At 46.9% G+C, this 19,874-nt stretch overlaps 1 protein-coding gene across 1 annotated transcript in view; it reads left to right on the forward strand.

Annotated features, from left to right (window-relative positions):
- CABLES1 (Cdk5 and Abl enzyme substrate 1) overlaps positions 1–19,874 on the forward strand; it is a 104,748-nt gene that overhangs the window by 57,276 nt on the left and 27,598 nt on the right. The window contains exon 4 of the mRNA XM_040264723.1: positions 12,217–12,294. Within this exon, the coding sequence (XP_040120657.1) occupies positions 12,217–12,294 (78 nt within the window). The remainder of the gene's footprint in view (positions 1–12,216; positions 12,295–19,874) is intronic.

The raw sequence follows: 19,874 nt of genomic DNA on the forward strand, positions 1-19,874 counted from the left end.
ACGCTGGGTTTCCCTGTCCTTTAACATTTCCCGGAGGTTCCTCAAAACTCACATCCATTGAGTCAGTGATGCCATCCAACTATCTTATCCTCTGTCGCCCCCTTCTACTCCTGCCTTCAATCTTTCCCAGCATCAGGGCCTTTTCTAATGAGTCAGCTCTTTGCATCAGGTGGCCAGAGTATTGGAGCTTCAGTTTCAGCATCAGCACTTACAGTGAATATTCAGGGTTGGTTTCCTTTAGGATTGACTGGTTTGATCTCCTTGCAATTGAAAGAACTTGCAATATGATCTAGGTATTAAAACTGTCCTGGTGACAAGTGGACATGAATCTTTGTTGCCAGCATAGATTATGATTGAATGGTGAAGCCTATTAATGGTAGCCTCACGGTAGTGCTAGGAATAGGGCTCTAAGACCTCTTGGGATCCCTGAAGCTCTGTTCTCTGGGGGTGGCTCCTCCTCTCTGATCCGTGACCTAGATCGTAACTAGAGACATGTCCCAGAGTGGAGTTCCTGCCACAAGACCATTTCATTTAATCTCCTCCTGATTTTCAGAAGCTTATATGGGCCCCACTGATTTTTTCTAACCTATACCAAATGAAAATTGCTAAAAACTTAGACTCATGGCATGATTAAGGCCCAGCATCACTATAATTTAGTGTAAAATACACTGTACAACCTGAATAACTAACACTAACAATTACAGTGTGTGAAGACTTCTTTTCTTGAAGTTTTTAAACCTCTCTTGAATAAAGAACATAATTTTATAGCTATTCAACAATTTCAGAATGGCACGATTGAATTCTCCCGTCAAATAATTTTTACGTAGTCAGTATGCATTCCTATTTTAAGTACAAAGCTTTTAGTTAAAATGAACCCAACAGTCATCTGTGAAATAGAATACACTCTGGGTTTCTTTCTCCCACCCTGACTTCACTGTCACAATTACTGTGCCTTATGCATTTAACCACCGTGTTTTTCTTTTCTGTTGTGTCTTTTACTTACTGAATCTGAACCTTACTTGTACCATTTTCAGTATAAATTACTCATCATTTATTTATGTTGGTGTTTTTGTTCATAATCTCTTGAACCAAAAACAAACATATAAAACCATGAGTTCCTAAATGAAATCAATGACAAAGCCAAAAAGTGGGCCAAATTAATAGTATTCCCCACTTTTCAATGCTGTCAAGGATACAAAGTCAGATCATCACCTGGATGGTTTGCAGTGAGTGTTGTTAGTCGCTCAGTTGTGTCTGACTCTTTGCAACCTCGTGGACTGTAGCCCGCCAGGCTCCTCTGTCCATGGAATTCTCCAAGCAAGAATGTTGGAGTGGGTAGCCATTCCCTTCTCCAAGGGATCTTCCCGACCCAAGGATTGAACCCGGGTCTGCTGTACTGCAGGCAGATTCTTTACTGTCTGAGCCACCAGGGAAGCAGTGAAGGGATGTAGTTAAAAGATTTGAACTAATGGGATCACCAGTGTCTAGCATATTTGGAAGCTGCCTTTCCTGGCACACTTTTGACCCAGAAACAACAGAAATAGCCCAGAAAGCATGCAGTTGCTGGTAGTCTTGCTGGGGAATTTTCAGACGGAACCAGGAAGGACTTTTAGCTCATCTGAAGATCTAGGAACTGGAATTTTAGGCAGAAAAGCAAGCCCTCAGCACTGGCTATAGGCTGCAATGACAGCCAGTCATACCTGCCCAGGTGGGAACTGCTTTTTATGTGCCAGCGAAGATGAAAGGGCTGGAGATGCACTCTTTCCTCCCTCCAGCTGATTTATTAGCAGGGTTGGACCGTTCTTAGATAGATGAAAGGAAGAACTCAGGAGGACACCAGGAAGAGCCTAGAATTTCCGAGGTGACAGAAGGAAATTGTGGTCAAGAGCTGATAAGTGGGAGGAGAAGATCCAGCCTTTTGAGAAGGTCGAGGAGAGGTCCCCACTGCAGCCGAGCAGCAGGCAGAGCACATCCTGCTGGAGGTGGCCGGGGCAGGGCTGAGCTCAGGGCAGTGGTGCTGGGTACCAGGGGGCCTGGGTGTGCTCTAAGGAGGGGGGGACTGGGAAGATGGCTGGCGGGGGTGGGGGGCGGGTGGTGGGTCTCTGATACCCCACCTCAGGCGTGCAGGGCACACACACACCACCACACCTACTGCTTCTCGCAGCCCAGCATTGGAGCCTCTCAACTCAGGTTCCTGCCATGTGGGGAGGAAAGAGGCTTTGCCGAGATGCCTGGAGATGGTCATTAAAGAACTCAAAGGGGGACTAGGGTCCAGTGATTAAGACTCCACGCTTCCAATGCAGAAGACAAGGGTTCGGTCCCTGGCTGGGGAACTAAGCTCCCACGCGCTGCACAGCACATGCTTGCTCAGTTGTGCCCAGCACTGCAACCCCATGAGCTGTAGCCCACCAGGCTCCTCTGTCCATGGGACTTTCCTGGCAAAAATCCTGGAGTGGGTTGGCATGTCCTTCTCCAGAAATGACATGAAGTCTTTAAAACAATTGTTCACACATGTGTGAGCAAACGATATGTCATGGTAGAAAGGAGTCCAGGGCCCCGTGACCTGGCATCTGGAGGGGACCCTTGAACATTCTGAGGATGGTCAGTGGGGACTGGGAGCTGCCGCTTGGTTAGTAGAGAAGAGCCAGTCCGCGTCCACTCTCATCTGCATGAGGAAATTAACTGGAAGTGAAGACAGATCTCGGCCCTCAGGGACGAGACACCCTTGAAAATGACGAACATTATGAGGCCAAAGCGGGTGCCATCAGGGAGCTGACTGCTGGCCAGGTAGAGCTGGGGCATCAGAATGGAAGGTGAGCGTGAAGACTGAAGACCAGCCACCGGCCAAAGACACGTTCATGTCCAGTGACCCTCGTGGTCCTATTAGCACAGGACCTCTCCTCTGCGCACTTCCAGCCTCAGGACTCAAAATGTTTGAGGGCGATGGGAGACAAGAGCCATGCCTTCAGGTGGGCGTCACCCTCCCCAAACATTATTTCACATCCTTTTGAAGTCATCTGGTTTTCGAATGTCTGCCTTGAACACAGTCGATGGCTGCCACAGGCACTGGAGGTGCTCCCTTCCTGGATCTGCCGTGGGAATTATTGCCTTCTGCACAGGCAAAGAAATACTTTTTTGCAGTGTGTGGACCTGTCTGTCTCGTCCGTTGACAGAAATTTTCAAAGAGACTTAAAAAGATTTGAGATAGTGGACAGAGATGTGTGCCAGAGGGTTCTCTCTCTAAAGTGTGAACTCAGTAGGAAAAACAAAAATATGAAAGGTTCCAACACCTTTCATCTGCTTTGTAAAGTAAGATGTTAAAAAAAAAAAAAAGTGCAGTAACTGAAGTCAAGTTGTCACTTCTCATTTTATACTGAAAATTGTGGAGGGAACTAGGCGAATGGGTAATAACTAAATTAAAACCTTGTTTGTCATCTCATCAGTTCCGATCTGTCAGCTTCGTTTAGTTTGAAAGATGTGTTGGAGGAAGTAGCACATTTCAGAAAACAAAACAGCTAGTCACCAGCTCTGAACGGGCCTTCTAGAAAGCAGAAATATGTCACCAGCGCCTTTTCTCCCTGAAACAAAGCCTTCTGATTCAACAGATGCCCGGCATCTTCTGTGAGACTCTGTGAAATGTCTGCTTCTTCCCCAGCACACTTTTCTCTTTCCAAAACCTTTGTTTTTTAAAAGACTAGACCCCTCCATCCTCTGGCAGCAGTAGGCTGGAAGAGAAGCATCTTTATCAGTATCATCATCTGTGTTTATAACCAGTTGTCAGCAAAACCTCAGACCTAAAGGACATCGAGTGGATAGACTTGAAGGAAGTGGAAGAAAGGGTTAGGCACTCAGTCCTGTCCGACTCTTTGCAACCCCATGGACTGTAGCCCGCCAGGCTCCTCTGTCCATGGGATTCTCCATGCAAGAATACTGGAGTAGGTTGCCATGCCCTCCTCCAGGGGATCTTCCTGACCCAGGGATCGAACCCAGGTCTCCTGCATTGCAGGCAGATTCTTTCCTGTCTGAGCCACCAAGGAAGCCCTGAGGAAGCCTTTAGTAACCTCCAGACCTCCCTGAGACTTCCTGGGCCCAGCCTCTTCTGCCACCAAAGTGTCTCCCAGAGATGCTCTCAAACTGATCCATTGATTTTCTTCTGCTTCTTCCCTGGTTCTCTGAGCCACCGGAGGAAGGAGGAGCCAGACCGTAGCCGCCAGGGACAAACTGGGGCTGGTACTGGCTCAGCACTGCATGCAGGGTTTATTACAGTCTTATTATCCATATTTCTTGTTTTTCTTTAATTAAGGGTTTTGTTTTGTTTTCTGGCCATGCCTTGAAGCATGTGGGCTCTTAGTTCCCTGACCAGGGATCGAAACTGTGCCCCCTGCATTGGAAGTGCAAGAGTCTAAACCAGTGGACCGCCCGGGAAGTCCCTGTCCATACCTCTTTAAGAAGCACAGCAGGTATGCTGGCTTTTTCTGTGACTCTGCCCGAGGCTTTTGAGAAAATGATTTTCAAACATAAGCAACCATGGTTCTCCTGAGCAGATATATTAATACCTTGCTGTAAAGCGCTCAGCCTGAGAATGCTTGTTGCTTCTTTCTAACCAGTTTGATTTACAGGAAATAAAGTGAGTCACAGGAAAAAACAGTGTAAGGGATTGGAGAGGGCCTTCTCTTGTTAATTCTGTCTCAACACTGCTTGATGACAGGGTCTCGGAGCCTGGGAGAGACTAGACCTTGGTCTCCACCAGTGGTACCCGGCCGTCTGAGAGGGAAACCATCATTAGGGCTGGTGGGAGGCCCAAACCATGCCCAGGACATGGATGCCAGTGCTGTCCTGGAACAGTAAGGACGAGAGGGCCCCAGAGGGGACTTCTGTGACACCGCACTCAGCTGGTATTCCTCCTGTCATTCTCTTGGGCTGGATGGTGTCCCCCCCAAATTCTTATGCTGAGCCCCAGCCCTCTGTACCTCAGAATTCGACCTTATTTGGAAATAACGTTGTGGCAGATGTAATGAGTTAAGAGGAGATTGTGCTGGGGGAAGGTGGGCCCCTCATCTAATGACTGGTGTCCTTATAAAAGGGGGAACCTTGGGGACAGATGTCCACACACAGCCTTATGAAGGCTCCTATCCTGCTGCCCCAAGACAAGGAGCTCCCAGAAGCTGGGACTGATCCTGCCCTCAGGGGAGCCTTGGTCTCCACAGCCATGAGATGATTGATTTCTGTTGTGGAAGCCACAGCCATGGGGCAGGGCACACGGGCTCCTTGTTACAGCAGCCCCGGCAACTCACGTGCTCCCTTAGGCGCTCTCGCTGCAGTCTCTCGGGCTTTGTCACTTCCTGTCTCCCACCTCTCTCCTCACTGCATACGCAGCCCTGGGGGTGCTCACCCAGCCAGGGCTCAGTCACCATCTTAACTGCCCCAGGCCCCCCCGAGTTCTGCTAAATTATTCATAGTAACTGCTTGGTTAAGGGGAAGAGGTCAGTAAACAGTGGGCAAAAATACTCACAAAATGACATACGTAGTTTTCACTTTGGGCCACACAAGTATATGAGATCTTAGTTCCCTGATCAGGGATCAAACCTACATCCCCTACCTTGGAAGCTCAGAGCCTTAAGCACTAGACCACCAGGGAAGTCCTAACTTACGTAGTTTAAATACCTCGGATTTCATTTCAGGCACGTTGGCGATCAGCCATTCCACAGACCGGTGATGCAGGTCTTTCTGTGCAGTGAGGCTCCTGAGCAGAGTGAGTTGTGACGTTGACCTCACGCTATCACTGTTCACACAGTGTTCTAGAGAGCAGCCTACCAGCCTGAGCTTTGGGCGTGCCGTGGTTGTTGGTTAAAGTGATTTACAGACGGGAGTGGAGACCATGGTGCGTCAAGCAAGGGAAGTCAGTGAAGGGAGTTTCACTGCACACTTTGTTCCTCCGCTGGGCCTTCTGCTCCCCCTCTCAGCCCTGTGTGTGCTCAGCCAATCAGTAGTGTCTGACTCTGCAACACCACGGACTGTAGCCCAGCAGACTCCTCTGTCATGGGATTTCTTAGGCAAGAACACAAATGGGTTGCCATTTCCTCCCCCAGGGGATCTTCCCAACCAGGGTTCGAACCTGAATCTCTTGCATCTCCTACACTGGTGGGCGGATTCTTTACCACAGGCATTACCCAAGAAGTGCAATCCAGTATGACCTCATACCAACTGATCACATCTGCAGAGACCCTTTTTCCAAATAAAGTCATGTCCGCAGGGATTAAGACCTGAATATGTCTTTTGGGGGAACTCGGTTCAACCCACAACACCAGCATTTTTAAGTGTGTTCTCTCTTGCTTCCTTGGCCTGTAGAGAATGAAGTACAGAATTTGAGAATGTGCTTCTACACCCAGTACCCACCATGGACCCCTGGGCAGTGGGCACCCTGGCTGTGTTCACCCTCTGCTGTTGCAAATGTGATTTTCTTTGCTTTAGACTTTGAAAGTTGGTTGCCTGTTTTTAATGTCCTTAAGTGAATACCATGGCTATCATGGAATATTCCACGTGGAAGAGATCAAAACTTCTCACAGCCAACAGAGACTCCCCAGGGGGCTGGAAATAGAACAAGAAGCCAGTATTTGGCATATAAGAGAACACTTAAGGATCTTGGGTGGTGTTAGACGTTGCTTGGTCAGATATTTTGAAAGCAGATGCAGTGAAAGTGACCTATAGTCCTGGATCAGCTGTGGTGACCCTCAGGCATCTCCATGCTGTTTCTGAGGGCTCCAGCATCTCACGGGCAAAGTGTGCCTTTGGAGGCTTTGTGATCTGAAGCTGTAAATTCCCTCATACCAGAAACACTTTCCTAAACCTGGAAATGGAGCTACATAAAGAAGAAGATCAGACAGTGTTCCAGCAGTTGAGCACACTCAGTGTTTCCTAAGGGCTCAGAAACCATGGTATGTCCAGAGGGAACTCTGCCCACGTGAGCTGCAGCCCTGGGGAACTTTTCCGCTTGCTATTTTTTTCCCCTCCAGCAGATGTTTGTATGGAAATGTGATCTTTAATTCCTTAAAGGCCCATCTACCCGAGTTAATCCCTCTTTTGAAGTCCTAATCTTTTGGGTAATGCTTTTTGGTCATCTTGACTCCAAGTGTTAGATGTTACAGATGGAAAACTCTGTGGGCTTCTTGCACGACATTTGGGCCCAGAAGAAGATAACTGTAGCGCTGGAGGGGAAAACATGGTGAATTTCCAAAGCCCATTGGAAATGGAGTTTGGCTGTCTTACCATCATTCCAGACAACTAGCATATGATTTAATTCTTTCACAAATGCACTCAAAGGAGGCAAACAAATCTGACTTTCTTTGTGATTATCTCAATTATGATGGACATTGCCCTGATGCTTGTAAAGAGCAAAGCTGCAAATTCACATGAGCCCTCCAGGTTCTAGACACAGCAGTTGGTCACGTGGGACCCGTCTTGCGACTCATGCCATTTGAAGTCACTAGAGCAAGAAACTGTCAAGAGCTGGCCACTTGTTGATACTTGTGTGCTCTGGCAAAGACTTCAAGTCCCCCCTTGACTCCAAAGATGTTTCGGGAAACATGTAGGATGTGTTCTTGGGAGCTCTACTGGCTGCTTTCAGCTCTCCAGGGTGTGAAGAGTTGCAGACCTGTTGCAGGGTGCCTGCAGGTCTCTACTCTGGATTCCTCCTCTGGTCCCTGCCAAGAGTGGGCATCTAGGGGTAGTTGGACCCAAGAATGGAAAGAAGGTGCCCCAAGATGTTGTCTTCTTTCTTTCCTTCCTTCCTGCCTTCTCCTCCAGCTGCTCAAAAATGGCCAACCAGAGGAGGACCAACCCTCCTGTAATTGATGTAAAACAATCACCTTGTAGGAGCGAGACTTGACCGGGGCATTAGAATAAGTTTTTTTCTGAATGGGACCCATGCTGCCAGCCTCTCCTGCACCTCGAAGTGAGGATCACACAGCAGTAATGTGCAATTGAATTATTGTACCATTTAACTATGGGCACATCCCGGGTGAAACTTTGGAAAGAAGGTTTACATTTATAGTCTCCGGTTTTCTTGTTCAGGCTTCCCTGGTTGTTGAGACAGTAAAGAATCTTCAGGAGACTGGGTTCGAGTCTTGGTTTGGGAAGATCCCCTGGAGGAGGGCATGGCAACCCACTCCAGTATTCTTGCCTAGAGAATCCCATGGACAGAGGAGCCTGGCGGGGTGCAGTCCATGGGGTCACAAAGAGTCAGGCCTGAGTGAGCGACTAAGCACGTTTTCTTGTTCTATTAAAAGTGTCCAAAAATTCTAGAAAAATGGTACTGATGGACTTATTTGCAGGGCAGGAATAGAGATGCAGACATAGAGGACAGACTTATGGACACTGCAAGGTAAGGAGAGGATGGGACAAATTGAGAGAGTTGCTACCATGTATAAAATAACTAGCTAGTGGGAAGCTGCTATGTGGTGCAGGGAGCTCAGCCTGGTGCTTTGTGATGACCTAGAGGGTTGGGATGCGGTGGAATGTGGGAGGGAGGTTCAAGGGAGAGGGGACATGTGTATCAGTTCAGTTCAGTCACTCAGTTGTGTTTGACTCTTTGTGAACCCATGGACTGCAGCCCACCAGGCTTCCCTGTACATCACCAACTCCCGGAGCTTACTCATGTCCATCCAATCGGTGATGCCATCCAACCATCTCATCCTCTGTTGTCCGCTTCTCCTCCCACCTTCAATCTTTCTCAGCATCAGGGTCTTTTCAAATGAATCAGTTCTTTGCATCAGGTGGCCACATCAGGACACGTGGCTGATTCATGCTGATGTTTGGCAGAAACCAACACAACATGGTAAAGCTGCTGCTGCTGCTGCTAAGTCGCTTCAGTCGTGTCCGACTCTGTGTGTCCCCATAGATGGCAGCCCACCAGGCTCCCCCATCCCTGGGATTCTCCAGGCAAGAACACTGGAGTGGGTTGCCATTTCCTTCTCCAATGCATGAAAGTGAAAAGTGAAAGTGAAGTCGCTCAGTCGTGTCCGACTCTTAGCGACCCCATGGACTTCAGCCTACCAGGCTCCTGGGTCCATGGGATTTTCCAGGCAAGAGTACTGGAGTGGGGTGCCATTGCCTTCTCCCACATGGTAAAGCAGGTATCCTCTAATTAAAAATGGATTTTCAAAAAATGTCCAAACCGTTTCTGTGTGGGAAGGAAGGCCACATCAACAGTGAGTAATGAAGGAAGTGCAGGACCACTAACTGAGCCTGTTGAGTTTGTGCAACACATGCTTTCCTCTGTATGTGGAAGGATCACGAGGGACTCGGGCTTTCCTCCTGCCTGGGTGGGTGCTGCTGGGGGCGCTGTGTGTGGAGAATCTCTATCCTTCCATCTAGAAAGGGGCCCAGGCTGAGCGGAGCGGGAGCAGGGGCCACCTGGAGCTCCTGTACCTCCTGTGCGATTGTGATCAGGGCTATTGTGATCGGTCACCCTCTGGCCCCACCCCACACTCCTCCTGGTGACCTGAGGGCCAGTCTGGAAAGCTGCCCTAGAAAATCTTTTGACAAAAGCATCCATGAGTGCCCAGTCAAACCTGAAGGAGCAGATTTTTCTAGTAAATCATAGAGAAGAGCAAGGCATTGAGGCCCAGGATGTTAAAGTGCATGGTTCAAATCCCCAGTTACACCAGCTAGTACATCGGTTCTGTCACTGACTCATTCATGCCTCATCAGTCAAAGCATTTAGAATCTGATACCTAATTGACTTCCTTCGTGGCTCAGTCGGTAGAGAATCTGCCTGCAGTGCAGGAGACCCGGGTTTGAGTCCTGGGTCGGGAAGATCCCCTGGAGAAGGAAATGGCTACCCACTCCAGTGTTCTCGCCTGGAGAATCCCATGGACAGAGGAGCCTGGTGGGCTACAGTCCATGGGGTCACAAAGAGTCAGACATGACTGAGCGACTTAGCATGCAGGCACCTAATTGACGCTTAATAGGTGTACATTCGGTCTACCTGAATAAGCTTTTTTGGCTCTGTTCTCAGACCTGTGGCTAGGGTTTGCGTCTGTGATATCTGATGAGAAACATCTCCCTGGAGAGAGGAGAGACAGACCTCTGTGTCCCTGTTCACCTTTGTGAGGCTGTGTGTGTCGGCCTTCAGCTGTCCTTTCTCAACCTTTCGCCTTTACCAGGCCTGTGTATTTTAGGGTCTGAATCCACAGACTGTTGAGAAAACTTACCTCAACCCAAGAGGGCAGCTCTTGGTAAAAACAGTATTTATTGAGCTCGTGTTATTGGTCTGGCCCTGTTCTGTAGGCTTTGCAATGTGGAAGCTCATTTACTCTTTACAACATTCCAATGAGATGGCTACTGATTTTTGTGCCATGGTTTTGGATGAGGAAACTGTAGAATGAGTGAGCTGCCTGAGGTCACAGAAAGGTGACAGAGCTGGTATTGGAGGCTGAGGTTGGAGCTTTGGTCCTGCCTTCCCAGTGATGGGTACTCAGGGGCTGCTCTGAAGCTCTGCCTTGCCCAGGCTGTTTCTGGAGCAGCTGTCATGTATGGAGAAGAAGCGGGCAGCAAATGTTTAGCAGCACGTTGTGATCAGGATGTTCCTGGAAGTAAAAACATAGTGGAGGCCACACCGTAAAGGGAAAGAAACTAGTGAAAGGGGAGGAAATTCTTCCTGGGGAGGTACTTGTGAACTGGGTTTTGAAGATTAAAGAGGAGTTCACCCAGCATATTTAGTAAGACACAACAGTGAGAAGAAATAGCATGCAAAGGACGGAGATATGAAACAGCAGGGATTTTTTTTAAAAGATGAAGGTGGGACTTCCCTGACAATCCAGTGGTTAAGTCTCAGTACTTCCGCTGCAGAGGGCACAGGTTCAGTGCCTGGTCGGGGAACTAAGATCCCACCCACATGCATGCTGCTTGACCAAAAAAAAAGTACCTAACAGGGACCTTATGGAAAAAAAAGTGAGTGTACTGCAAGTACTTCTATCATGGATGAGTGATAAAGCGCAGGGGAAAATATTGTGTATGTCGAGACCAGAGAGGCAGAAAGAGCCAGAAAACAAAGGGCCTGGGAACCTGCCATGCCAGGAAAAGTATCAAAGTGTTAGTCGCTCAGTTGTGTCCGACTCTTTGTGACCCTGTGGACTGTAACCCACCAAGCTCCTCTGTCCATGGGATTCTCCAGATGAGAATACTAGAGTGGGTTGCCATTCCATTCTCCAGAGGATCTTCTTGACCCAGGGATCAAACCTGGGTCTCCTGCATTGCAGGCAGATTCTTTACCATCTAAGCCACCAGGGAAGCCCCATGCCAGGGAACCTGACTTAATTCTGGGCATGTAGGCAATTGAATATCATAGTTTTAAAACAAGGTCAAAATACCCAAAGCTTGAGTACTACTGCTTTATTCCCTGATAATAATTATTGAAGGAAAATATAATCAAACTCAGTAAGTTCCATATCTGATGTGTGTTACCATCATGCTGAAGAATGTTGGTTTTTAATCTCCCCCACTGTTTCTTCATTTTTTTCATCAGCAATCCTCTTTGGCAAAAGTTATTCTAAGATGCCAAGATAAGTACTTTGGGGAGGTTTTTTGTTTCTTTTTTTTTAATGTTTTTTTAAGTGCCTTTGATTGCATAAGAGCGTCATGTAGAACTGTTTCCAGTAGTATCTTTTTAGCAGGAATGGAGGCTAAGACTGATTATGTAATTGTTCCCTCAATTTATTCTCAGAACCTAACACGCCGCCAGCGTATGAAAAGCCCTGATGATCACAATGGCATCTGAGTGTCTTTCCTGCTCACGGTTTCTGGCACCATTGCTTTTGCATCGCTCATTGCAAAGTAGAAATTGATGGTTTAAATGTGGCAGGACTGTTCACACAGCATAGGGCACCCTGGACTCATAGCTCCATCTGCCCCGTGCTGCCCACAGCCAGCCCCTCCCACCAAAAAATGGATTCATGCACATGTATTCCTTAGAGACCCTCGCCGGGGTCTCACTGTGTTAACACTGAAATGAGGAGTGGCAGCGTACTTCTGCTGCCCTGAGGTTGCGTTTTTGCAAGCAGAACAGAGTACCATCTGTCAGAGGCGGTGGCGGGAGGGTGTAGATACTGCTGTGAATTCCATGAATGCTGAATTGCTATAGAATTTTTTTTTTTAATTTAAGACGCTTTGCATTTAGTTTGTTTATTTGTGTTTGTGTTTTTTATTTTTATTTTTTAGAATAGTCCTTATCAGTGGCAGAAGATCCTTCTGTAGTATATTTTCAGTGCTGCCGTATCGGGACAGTACCCAAGTTGGGTATGTATATGCATGCTTGCTTTGTAGCCCTCTGGGCAAAAACTTCTGACACCCTGTGTGTGATGTGGCCGTGCTTTACATTTCAAAGAGCTTGCCTTGCCGATTCAGTATTTGTAAATTTGAAAGAAAAAAAAAAGTTTCACTTTCTTTTCAGCCAAGAAGCTTCCTTGTTGTTGCTATTTGTGTGTGTGTGTGTGTGTTTTACCACGTTTCTAAACCTCTTACTGCTGTTTCTAAACCTCTTGCAACACTATAAGGCAAGAGCAATCTGGGGCCCACCCATCCTGCAGGGCCTGGTCAACTTTTGGAGAAAGGTAGGTCAAGAAAGGAATCAGACGAATGGGTGGTATTCCTGCATCCTTGCCCTTGAACCAGGGGGCTGGACAGTGACCAGTGAGCTGCAGCAAATATTAAGGCAAAGCAATATCGGAACAGACCTGTGTGATTCAGATGGAGGAATGCACGAGTCTCTCGATCAACAAGCCCCTCCTTTGCTCTGAAAAGAACTAAGTGATGCTCTGACGTGGCAAAGCCCCGCCTCCTCATTCTGCATCCCTGAACTCTGTGTTGTTTCTCCTCTCCACCCACCACCTTGAGTCTGATTCCTTCGCCCCCTCACCAGTTCACTGCATCCACTATTTGTCATCAGGGAGCTTTTGGTATTATTTAGGGCAAGACAGGTCCCTATGGAGGATGACAGGAGTACCGTGAGATGGCAGGTCTGGTTTCTGCAGACCTACTCTGGTGTTGCCCTCTGGTCACTGTAACAGTGACACCCGACTCTTGCCCCTTCTGAGGGCATTATGCCCCTGACCATTCACTCCTCTCCCACCCTCTTCCATGGGCTCTGCCTGGTCATTTCCCATTCACTGTGACCTTCCCTTCCCTGCCCCCCCGCCACCCCCCCCACAGACCTGTCAGACTTCCAGCCTGTTAAACTCACTCTGATCTTTATTCTTACTCTACACCAAAACTTCCGTCATGCATCTTATTCATGGAATACGGACTGTTATTAGTGCTAAGTTGCTTTCAGTCATGTCCGACTCTGTGACGCCATGGACTGCAGCATGCCAGCATTCCCTGTCTTTCACTCTCTCCCAGAATTTGCTCAGACTCATGTCCATTGAGTCGATGGTGCCATCCAACAATCTCATCCTCTGTTGTCCCCATTCTCCTCCTGCCCTCAATCTTTCCCAGTATCAGGATCTTTTCCAATGAGTTAGCTCTTCGAATCAGGTGACCAAAGTATTAGAGCTTGAGCATCAGTCCTGCCAGTGAATATTCAGGACTGATTTCCTTTATAATTGACTGGTTTGATCTCCTTGCTGTCCAAGAGACTCTCAAGAGTCTTCTCCAACACCACAGTTCAAAAGCATCAATTCTTCCTGGACATAGAGCATTGAGATTTCTCCTCAGGTATCCCCCAGCTAATTCATTAAAGGTGATCTGGCGTGGACAATGCACCAGCTAACACCGGCTCATGTGATCTCAGTGACAGGGACTGCTCTTCAGCTCCTTTTAGAGCTAGAAAGAACTTGGAGACTGTCTAGTCCTGTGGTTTGCAGGCTTTTTCTTTTTAGCTGAAGAAGCCATTCTTCCAATGCAAGTTTACACAAAGTACCATTAAATAAAATCCCTAACTGCACAGTTATTCCAGCAAAGTGGGAGTGAGGATGAGACGCCCACTCATGTCCACTCTGTCCCTCATGGTCCCATTAGGGAAACCATAGTCTTTATCCATCCCTCAAGCCAGGGAGTCATCAGGTGCATGGGAGAGAGGTGGCTCAGGCTGGATCCTCAGTCCCAGCAAATTAACCAGCCTTTCTGGGCCCAGGCTTACTTGTCTGTAAAATCAGCTATAATGTCAACCTCAGAGTTTTGAGAACATTAGTGGAAGATTAACATATGAACCCTCTGAGTACCCTGCCAGGCTACAGTAGATACTCATTAAATGTTAACTTTGGGAACGTGTTTGTCTGGTCACACAGCTACTTCATCACACTTTCTAGATCTGCCCCTATATGGCAGTTCTCAGTCCTCTTCATGGTGAGTTAGCGCGTGCCTACAAACACAAACCCAAGGGATTCATCTGCTCTTGGAGTTGGTCTTTGTTTTCCTCAGTGATACATCATTATTTTAAAAATCAGGACTTCCCTGGTGGTCCAGTGGTTTTAAGAATTCGCCTTCCAGTGCAGGGGATGCAGGTTCAATCTCTGGTCAGGGAAGAGCCCACATGCTTCAGGGCCACTAAGCCCCAGTGCAGCCAAATAAATAAATATTAAAAGGACCCTGGTGGCTCAGTTAGTAAAGAATCTGCCAATAATACAGGAGATCCGGGTTTGATCCCTGGGTCAGGAAGATCCCCTGGAGAAGGGAATGGTGACCCATTCCAGTATTCTTGCCTGGAGAATCCCATGGACAGAGGAGCCTGGCGGGCTACAGTTCATGGGGTCACAAAGAGTCAGACAGAACTGAGCAAATAACACACTTCAAAAAGAAAAGGAAAAAAAAATCTGGAAAGTACATAAAAACAAAAGGAAGATGAAAATTACTGAGACTCACCTCAAAGCCATCATGAATATTTTGATCTGTTTCCTTCTAGTCTTTTTTTTTCCCCTCCATTGGAACACGTGCTTGTATGGAATATGACAAGATGATTGTTCTGTTTTGATCTTTCTTGCTGATGGTAAGAGGCTCTGCCAGATCCCACCTTTCAAAACAAGCTATTGGAAGCTGGTTGCTGAGAAGAGGAACAGATGTTGCCTGTCTTTTTCACTATAACTGAAACATCAAACCTTCCCATAGCTGTAAACACTCTTCTCAGATTAAGCTTGTAAATTATGCCATTTTCTGGGAAGAGTCCCAGCCTTAAACCAGCTCCTTTTCTCTCAACCAGTTGCCAAGGCCCGACTGAGTCTTGTTGCTTTTTATCCGCATTACTCATTGCCTTCTCTTTCTAGCATGGATTTGTGGTTTGGCTTGGCGACCCTCCACTTATAAAATGAATGGTAAGCAAGATGCCCAACTTTCCTGAGTGGGCAGATCCTACTTGATAAACAGCTCATCCACGGTTCTAAAAGCATTGCCCCTCCTCTTGCTTCCCAGTTCACACCCCATCCTCTGGGCTGGTGTGCCATCACCATGGGAGCTGGAGTGGAAAATCTGGGAGCTCTAAAGGAATCTATGAGTTCAGAGTTAGAGATAGAGGAAGTTGTGAAACAGAGAAACAGCTTGGGAGAAAGGCTCCTGCAGTTCTGAGAAGAAAAAGCAAATTCAGAGGGGGAGGTGGGAATAATGCAAACTTGACCTCATTTAAAATATTATAGAGGGTCAGCCCCAAACCAGGAAACCACAAGAGAAACCCAGCTTCATCTTATGTCTTCACCATCTTTCACCCCCTGAGCTGTTGCTCCTGCAACCATACTTCTTGCTGGTACTGTTGGGCTAGTTGAGTCACGCTGCAGGCCAAAAGGGCACTGTATGGGCTAATTGCCATTTATAACATGGCATCAGTAGAGAATGCATTCTGAGTCCAGAGGGCTGACTTGAAAGCTTTTGGATAACAACCCGCTGGTGAGTGAGAGATGCAGGCGTGGTATTGGGGACCAGTCTGGGGACTGTCCCTGTGCATAAGGGGAGTGATGTGGGTGCCCACATACTCTCACTTCCTGAAACATGTGGACATCCGTAGGTATTCCTGTATGTGTGTCTGTGTGTGCTCAGTTGTGTCTGAGTCTTTATGACCCCATGGACTATAGCTTGCCAGTCTCCTCTGTCCATGGGGTTTCCCAAGCAAGAATATTGGAGTGGGTTGCTATTTCCTTCACCATGAAATCTTCCTGATCCGGGGAGCGAACAGGTGTCTCCTTCATTGGCAGGCAGATTCTTTACCACTGAGCCACCTGGGGACCTTTTATATGTATGGATCCAACCAAACGAAGTAGGAATGAATCCAATTAACTTGTGATTCAGAGCTATGTAAGAAGATGATCAAACTAGTGATTCCAGCAGAAACCAGTTTCTGAGATGTGTGAGGATACAGACTCATTCAGATAACCATATCTGATTGAATGATAGTCACTGGGTTAATTTTATGATAAATGTATCAGAGGGACATCCCTGGTAGTCCAGTGGTTAAGACTTTGCCTCCCAATTCAGGTTGCAACCCTGGTCGGGGAACTAAGATCCCACATGCCTCTTGGCCAGAAAACCAGAACAAGGAAGCAATATTGTAACATTCAATAAAGACTTTAAAAAAATAACAAATGTATCAGAAACCATATGATGAAGAAAATGGCTTCCCAGTGGAGCACCAGGTACCTCTGGGGGGCGTGATACAAAATAGCAGCTTCCACATGGTGTTTATGTGCTTAGCTTTTTGGCATTGGGGCATTTCAGATGAGGTCATCCTCTTGGGTCCATTTCCTGAGTTGATCATTTTGTGACACAGAGAACAGCTTCTATTCTTAGGGCCTCCAAGCCTAAGTGCTGCCTGCCTTGCTCCCGGCCCATCTCCCCTTCCTCCCCACCCATTTTCGCCAAAAACATCTCTTTTCGTTGTGGAAAATTGCACATTCACAAATTGTGTTTCTTTCCTCACACCAAGCATATTTCCACACACAGACAGATTCAGGAATGATCTCATGGGTGAATCATGCTATTACCCCGCTGTTTATAGGCACTGCCTTTAGACAAAGATTTTGGTGTAAGCTATGTTAAGGTCCCTTCATTGTCTGCCAGTTACCCAAGTGGGGAGGAGGGGTGGTTTATCAATGAAGTGCTGAGTGTGAAAGAGGCTGGACTTCTGGACTAAAAGCTGCTTTGATTTCACTTTTTCCCGTCAGTCCTGGGCATTGTTCCATCAACTAAACCGTGATTTTATATCGCTCTGCTCTGATAGAAGGGAGCAGGCCCAGTCCAAGATGGCGGCTGTACCATATCTGACGAGGTGACAAATAGGATCTCTTAGACGATGATAAATGCGGTGTGGGTGAGTTCCAGTGGATGGATGAGCTCTTAATTAAACAGAGCCCACATGTGGTATTTTCTTTCCTAACCCAGCTTTTCAAGCTTTGCTTTCTGCACCGCAAAGCTCTCTTGTTTTTGCAGGATCTGGAAATCCTGTTAATATTTAATTGGCTTTTAAATTATTTACACATAAGTGTTCAACCTATTGTGATCCTTTAAAGAGCAAGCGCCCAGTGGAGCTCCAGGCTGGCATTCCAAGGTCTTGAGTTTAGAGCACCATGAGCGGAATGACTAGGGATAAAAGGTCATCCCCACTCTGGAAGCAGAAAGCCATGGAAAACAGTTAATTGACCACAGACAAACAATTTTGTCCTCTACTTCCCAGGTATTAAGTAGTTAAATCCTTGTTTATTTTAAAAGTAAGAGGAATATTGGGTTCATATGCTCCCTAAGGAAAGGGTCTTCACTTGACTTTCTTGTCATCTAGTAGGGAATCTTGTTTGATCAGTTTCATGTACTATGGCTCAGTGAACTTTAAAAAAGGAAACGAAAGATCATTTTGCCTGTTACATAAGGTGAAGTCAGGAGTTGGCCATTGAGAGGTTAATAGCAACCTGGGTAACCCCCTCTGGGCATCAGAATATCTAGATTGGCCATCTGCTCTGGCCGGTTGACTTTACAACTGTGCAGTCCTGTACATTCACTTTATGCCGTGGGAGCCAAAACTAAGAGAGAGGTCCAGGGGGTTTCCAGGCATGGAGCTTTTGGGAGAGCTACATTGAGTGACTTCCAGTGAAGGAGGGGTTTATACCCCCCAAAAGAACCAGCCTGTATTTCTGCTCCTTGTTTAAGGGTCCACCTGCTGATTGGATGCGTCCCCAAATGCATTTTCATCTTCTGTTTTAGCCTCCCCTCTTCCCCATTCCCCCTCCTTGAACCGAGAGCATCCACTCCCCATCCCCATTGGCCACACATTGTATAAAAAAATCTGTGCTGAGTTTTCAAAGCATGCTTCATGCCTACAGCTTCTGCAAAAGTTAACAAACTTGAATAGAATGAGAAATGAGCTCTTGTAGCCAAATAAGTGCGAGCTGTAGAATCCCCCAGGCCTGTGGAGGAGAAGGAATCAGACCTTTGCATTGTCCGAGGTTTCTTAACTATTCGTTTCTGTCGGCACATCTGCCCAAATGAGGTTTTCTTCTGTAATCTGATTGGCCCTGTTTGTCTCTGAGTGCACGCAACAGCATTTCAAATACAGTTTTGGACAATATCCACATCTGGTATTTTTGAACCTGCCTCATTCCGTTTTCAGAAGCAGGTAGAACATAAATAAATTGACATTTGAACTCTTGAGATACCTGGGAAAAAAATAATCTCCTAGGCTTTTCAGAGAAATAGAAATGTCCGACTTCAGTTTGTTTTCAATTACTTTCCGCTGCAGTTTTGTTATCCAGCTCAGTCTCCTGGTACTGGAGGGTTAATGCTGGCATTTGAGCTAAAAAGATATTTCTATTTTCATACAGCATTTTGATGAGAATTCAGAAGGATGATCTTAGAAAGAAAACATCAAGATTTTATCACTGCTCCTCTGGGACTTCTGCTTAATTCTTTTCCACTGCTGTTTCTAGAGGACTCTCTTTGGGTAAACCAGCAACATCATTCAGAACTCCTTTCGGAGGTCAGCTTCAACCCTTGAATCCCAAAACAGTGGGGCATCGAGGGCCATGGGTCTCTTGCTTGCTTTTCACTCACATGTGAGCCCCAAGCAGTTGCTGTGTCTATAAATTAGGAGGTCACTATATGAAGTTGCTGTTCATGTGAGTCAGACAGACAACAGCAATTTCATATGCTTCCTATTAATGTAGTCATGGTATCCACGGGGGACTGGTTCCAGGACCCCTGGTGGATATTGAAATCCACAGAAGCTTAAGTCCCTTACATAAAATGGCATAGTATTTCTGTATAACCTACACACATCCTCCTGTGTACTTTGAATCACTTCTATGAATATGCATGCTAAGTCGCTGTGGTTGTGTCTGACTCTGCAACACTGTGGACTGTAACCCCCCAGGTTCTTCTGTCCATGGGGTTCTCCAGGCAAAAATACTGGAGTAGGTTTCCATGCCCTTCACCAGGGGATCTTCCTGACCCAGGTATCAAACCCTTGTCTCCAGCATCTCCAGTACTGGCAGGTGGGTTCTTTACCACTAGCACCATCTGGGAAGCCCCTTGAATCAGCGACTCTTTGCGACCCCATGGACTGCAATCCACCAGGTTCCTCTGTCCATGAGATTTTCCAGGCAAGGATACTGGAGTGGGTCGCCATTTCCTTCTCCAGGGGATCTTCCCAACCCAGGGATCGAACCCCGGTCTCCTGCACTGCAGGCAAATTCTTTACCAACTGAGCTACAAGGGAAGCCCACTCATAATACCTAGTAAAATGTAAATGCTATGTAAATAGTTGCCAGCACTCAGCAAATTCAAGTTTTGCTTTTTGGAACTTTTTGTTTTTTTTTTTTTCCAAATATTTTTGATCCAAGGTTGGTTGAATCCATGGATGCAGAACCTGGGGTATGGAGGCTTGACTATATGTGGTTTCAGCAACTCTTATA

This window comes from Oryx dammah, unplaced genomic scaffold, assembly GCF_014754425.2.
Source record: "Oryx dammah isolate SB20612 unplaced genomic scaffold, SCBI_Odam_1.1 HiC_scaffold_22, whole genome shotgun sequence".
NCBI classification, from domain to species: Eukaryota; Metazoa; Chordata; class Mammalia; order Artiodactyla; family Bovidae; genus Oryx; species Oryx dammah.